The sequence below is a fragment of the Sphaerodactylus townsendi genome, unplaced genomic scaffold, assembly GCF_021028975.2.
Source record: "Sphaerodactylus townsendi isolate TG3544 unplaced genomic scaffold, MPM_Stown_v2.3 scaffold_1641, whole genome shotgun sequence".
In the NCBI taxonomy this organism is placed as follows: domain Eukaryota; kingdom Metazoa; phylum Chordata; class Lepidosauria; order Squamata; family Sphaerodactylidae; genus Sphaerodactylus; species Sphaerodactylus townsendi.
In genome coordinates, this window is record NW_025950224.1 from 1 (window position 1) to 5,699 (window position 5,699).

Genomic DNA, 5,699 nt, shown 5'->3' on the forward strand with positions numbered 1-5,699 from the left:
CATCTTCAGAGGATCTGAATCTTCAGATCCTCTGAAGATGCCAGCCACAGATGCAGGCGAAACGTCAGGAGAGAATGCTGCTAGAACACGGCCATACAGCCTGGAAACCACACAGCACCCCAGTGATTCCGGCCGTGAAAGCCTTCGACAATACAAACGAATTACTGCTTTGAAAGTGCTGAGTTGTCTTAATAGTATGTTGTCACTGGTATCTGTTAACTGTTACTAATTCTGTGAAGCAACAAATCTTTGGAAATGGATATTTTTTCCTCAAAAAAAATTAAGCACTATTGGCCATATTTCTGTTCTGCAGGTAAATAAAGACTTGGATAGACATGATCTTTTGCCTCTCAGCCTGAGGAAAGTTCATGCAGTGGTCCTTTAGACTACTGCGATACAAAGATTCAGAGATCTCCATTCTTTAACCTATCTGATGAGCGGAGCCTGGACTCTCAAAAGCTTATGCCCCAAAAGTCTTGTTGGCCTCTAAGGTTCTACTAGACTCAAATATACCTGTTTTACTTTTAAAATGTGGCTTCTCTAATTGTGATACCCCCACTGTTTTGGCTTACTAGATTACTTGTTCCTACTACTTTCACTTACTAGATTACTTGTTCCTTTTCTTGACATAACACAATACAGGAAATCGGTGGAGAGCAAATCCATTGTCAGCGCGGACTCTTCCTCCTTGTTTTTGAAAGTGTGGAGCAAGAACGATGACTCATCAAGGAGCAGTTTTGCAAGGATATAATAACGAGCTGGTGAAACACCTAGAAGACTTGAGCGTGCACAGAGAAGAACTGGACAAGCAGATCAGGCAAGCAGAGCAGGAGAAAAAGGTGGTCCAGGATGAAATTGAAACATTGACCGTACAACTGAGGCGCGTGTGTGAAAGCCTGACGTGGAAGAACGCCATGCAAAAGGAGCTCGATAAAATCCTGGCCGAAACAGAAGTGGCCTATGAGAAGATCTTGGAGAGTTCTAGAATTCTGCTCAATGTTTTGAAAACAGAAACTGGGAATTTAGACAAAGTGATAGCTCTGAAAAATAATGTTCCTGGGGATGGTTAAATATTTGGTCTCACCAAGACCAGGTGCAGTCAAAAGGCATCTCCAGGGAAGATGATCTCTTTGATAATCTTGCATTCGTGGCTGTTCAGCCATTCTTTCTTGTGTGCATTTCAAGGTGCACTTAAAAGGAAGGAGACCAAGTAATGCATAAAATTCTGGAAGTTTTCTAAAAAAGCATTAAATTCTTAATCTAAAATTATTGTAGTCACGAGAAGTGCCAAGAGCTGGTTCTCATTAACTATTTGTATGGGTTAACACCTCAAATAACAGAGGGATGAATGACATTGCTTTTTACCTATAATTCATGTCCTGTCATGTATAAAACTGACACAAGGACTGTTGCATCAGCAAATAAAAAGTCACTGTTATATATTTGGCTTGGATGTGCCACTGAGTACATCAACGGAGTATCACAACATCTGGTGCTGTTTTAAAGCTGAAAACCAGTGTTGGGTTGCAAACGAGCACTGCTTTGTTGGAGGATGGCAAGGGGTTTAAGATATTCCCACTGAAATAATGTCATGTTTTGTAGGCATCCACTTGTTGATTTCATAACTGTGCACGGAGAAATCTTCATTATAGCAATCATCCCAAATTTTCTTGTTTATGCATCTTGTTTATTTTTTTGCTTTATTTATAGCCTGCCCATCTCACATTTTTTGTTTTAAACGTTTAAACAGGACTAAATAGGACTTAAACTAACGTTTAAAAGGACTAATAAAAGGAAACACTTCTTCACGCAACGTGTGATTGGCGTTTGGAATATGCTGCCACAGGAGGTGGTTATGGCCACTAACCTGGATAGCTTTAAAAAGGGCTTGGACAGATTTATGGAGGAGAAGTCGATCTATGGCTACCAATCTTGATCCTCCTTGATCTGAGATTGCAAATGCCTTAGCAAACCAGGTGCTCAGGAGCAGCAGCAGCAGAAGGCCATTGCTTTCACATCCTGCAGGTGAGCTCCCAAAGGCACCTGGTGAGCCACTGCGAGTAGCAGAATGCTGGACTAGATGGACTCTGGTCTGATCCAGCAGGCTCGTTCTTATGTTCTTAAACAGTTTGATAAATCTTTCACACCCATGCATAGTAATTGGGAATACTGAGGTATGAATTGTCTTGATTCTGTTCATCAACAATATATCTTTACACTTAAGGATCTTTTCTAGCTCCTTCATGGCTGCCCTTCCCAGTCTCAATGGCCTTCTGATTTTTTTGGCTGCAGTTCCCTTTTTGGGGTGATAACTGAGCCAAGGAATAGGAAAACAAACAATTTCAGTTTCTCCGTCATCAACCTTAAAGTCATGTCATTCCCCAGTAGTCATTACTTTTGTCTTCTTGGTGTCCAGTTGTAATCCTGCTTTGGCACTTTCTGTTTTAGTCTTCATCAGTAGTCACTCCAAGGCCCCTTCAGCACATGCAGAATGATGCACTTTCAATCCACATTCAATGCACTTTAAAGCTGGATTTTACTGTGCGGAATAGCAAAACCCACTTGCTCATCTAAACAAAAGCCTTCTCAGGGTTCCAGCCTGCAAATGGGTAAGAGTGGCAACTACCTGCGCACCAGGCTTGCCAACTCCGGTTTGGGAAATTCCTGGAGTCTTGGGAGGGAGCTCAGCAGAGATTAGATGCAACAGTGCCTGCCCTCGAATGCTGCTATTTCTTCCAGGACAACTAATCTCTGTAGTTCGGAAAGCAGTTGTTGTTCTGGGAAAACGTCAGGCTACGCATGGAGGTTGGCATCCCTGCTGTACATGTGCATTGTTGTGGCTCCTGCTTTGATTCCCATCATTCCCATCTGCATTCTCATTTTCCCTGATTGTGTGTCCCTATTGCTTGGGGTTCTTTTCTGCATGTTTTCCTCCCCCTGGTGGTCAATTCTATATTACAATTGCTGTGTATCTGGGATATCTCCTTGCAGATTTAAAGTGCATGTGAATATGCCTGACGCACAGCAGCCTAAATCCAAATCAAGCACTAGAGGAAAAGGAAAAAAATCAGGAAAAAAAACCCAAGCAGTAAGGGGACACAAGTGACAGAATGCAAAAGAGCCAGGAGTTTCTCCTACATGCAGAGCAATTTGTAAGAACATAAGAACAAGCCAGCTGGATCAGACCAAAGTCCATCTAGTCCAGCTCTCTGCTACTCGCAGTGGCCCACCAGGTGCCTTTGGGAGCTCACCTTGTAATAGGTTGCCAGGAAAAAACCTGGGGTTCCTCGCGTGAAGGATCTTTTAGAAAGCAAGTAGACACAAAAATATTTAGCTTCCAGACAGCTAAGGCATACCTCTAAAATGTTCGCTGGAGACTCGTCTCTCGTTTTGGTTGTAGTATGGTAGCAGAATACTGCAGGAGAATTGAGTTCATTAGAAGCTGGGAGCTTGGGACTTGAATCAGCTGGTTAAAGGCCACGTGCCTCTTGCCTGGGGGTTTGTTTTGCCATAGGGATTTCTCTGTCAAATCCACTTCACCCAAACCTTTTACGCTTTCGTAAAAATATATGTTCAAACCTTGCCGAAGAAGGAAGCTTACAATTCCTCTTCACAACAAGCGGTATTAAAGGTGGCTGAAAATATCTGATCGGACCAGGAGGCTGTTGCTGCATCTTAATCTCTGTGCATTAATCAAAATGAAGCACTATCATGCTATAGTGCCAGTTATTAGACTACAGATTATGAGATCATACAGACATATTTGATGCATGGACAAAAAACTGTTGTTTGCTGGGTAGTGATACTAACTTGTCTGAGGATGTGTGAGGCCATTAGCAATTCTAGAATCTGCTTCTTGTTGAGGCACTTGTCAATATTTCACCTCCATTGTCAACGTTTCTAAGTGGGACTATTTTTCTGTTTTGGATGACACCTTTGTTTATACAAGAGATGTGGTAGGAATTGCTGCATCACAAAAGTCACATGATCTGCAACATTTTTGGACCAGGAGCCTCGGGTCATGCATAAAACGGCCAGATGCCATGCAGCCTCTGTTTTGCCCTGACCTGGATAGCCCAGACAATATGTTGTTCTGTTCACACAAAATGATGGCCAACCAAAACAAGAGGATGGTGTCTAACATGGGACCTTTCCTCACAACCAAAACAAAATATTTTGAGGCAGGAAATAAAACGTTTCCTCTGAGGAGTTCTGCATGGTCTTTAACCCAAAATGTTTTATTTCCAGCCTCAAAACTTATATACATCCTGGATCTTGGCAATTCTTTTTTGTGAAAACGTTTTCAAAATATTTTCACTTGCTGTGTTTCTCTTTACACATTTTTCAAGCCTTTCAGCAGCCCCCGGACTTCCTCCTCAGCACCATTTTCTGAACTCGCTCTGTCATCTAATGTATTTACTTCTTTCAGTTTTTAAATTATTTGGGGGAGTGATGCAGCCTGAGACTTTGAAACATCAAAACTATGAATCTGCAGAGAAGACAAAATAAAACAGGAGAATCACAAAATGGAGGCCGGGAAGCAAACGGGGAGGATTGAAAACATTTCACAGCAGTGGTGTAGTGGTTAAGAGCAGGTGCATTCTAATCTGGAGGAGCCGGGTTTGATTCCCCGCTGTGCTGCTTGAGCAGTGGAGGCTTATCTGGGGAATTCAGCTTAGCCTGTGCACTCCCACACACGCCAGCTGGGTGACCTTGGGCTAGTCACAGCTTTTCGGAGCTCTCTCAGCACCACCCACCTCACAGGGTGTTTGTTGTGAGGGGGGAAGGGCAAGGAGATTGTAAGCCCCTTTAAGTCTCCTACAGGAGAGAAAGGGGGGATAATAAATCCAAACTCTTCTTGTTTTGCAAACTTTTCAGTGACTTGTATGGAAATGGCCATACTCTTCTGGTGCGTTAGGTAGGAGAGCAAAAAATGTAGCACCTGAACAGTGCACATTGGTAGTTCCTTCCTTGATCTATATGGAGGTAGCTTGTCATGGTCTGAAGTCAAGAGAGCCATTCATGGAGCCATAAATCCAGAGCGTAGCCCAGTTAGTCTCTTGCTGCAAAAAAACAAACACCCAAAGGAGCCTTGTGGTACTAACACATTTTTATTCAGACCAGTGAGTTCTAATTTTTGTTGATTTATGAGGCAGTACACTTTCAATCACTCTGTATTCAGTGACTCCACATGAGCCATAACTAAGCACCGATTTGAGAATTGGGGAAGGAACAGTAAAGTTGACCATTTAGCTTCATTTGTGAAAAGTGATTTATTGAATGAGGGCTTGGATTTTGGCCAGATCTGTGTGATTTTAACTGATTCTTCCACCACATCCCCAAAACATACCCTAAAGTACTGCTTCTAGGGGACAGGAGAGCCCTGGGTACAGCTGGGGCGGGGGGGGGGGTCCTCACACCTGCAGAAATATAGGCAGGATCCAAGCTGAGGAGAGAGGAAAATAAGATTGTGATAGGACATGAAACAACTTGATTTAATAAGGTATGCCGAAGCACCGAGTTCGAAATGTTTCAGTTTATTACACAGATCAAGCCAAGCCGCTGGGTAACTGTTGATTTTAGTTTCCATTTCCAGTTCTGCATGAAGGGAAGTGCCAATGGGCAATCCATTCTAGACAGGAGCCTGTGATGTCAATTTGAAAGCATTTGGTAGGGATGAGTTTTAGGATAACATTAAG

At 42.8% G+C, this 5,699-nt stretch overlaps 1 protein-coding gene across 1 annotated transcript; it reads left to right on the plus strand.

Annotated features, from left to right (window-relative positions):
- The first annotated feature begins 306 nt into the window (after positions 1 to 306).
- Positions 307 to 1,813, plus strand: LOC125424971 (Sjoegren syndrome nuclear autoantigen 1 homolog). The gene has a single exon (XM_048482413.1). It carries the CDS (start codon positions 717 to 719, stop codon positions 1,068 to 1,070), a length of 354 nt encoding a protein of 117 aa, XP_048338370.1. The 5' UTR covers positions 307 to 716; the 3' UTR covers positions 1,071 to 1,813.
- The last annotated feature ends 3,886 nt before the right edge of the window (positions 1,814 to 5,699 follow it).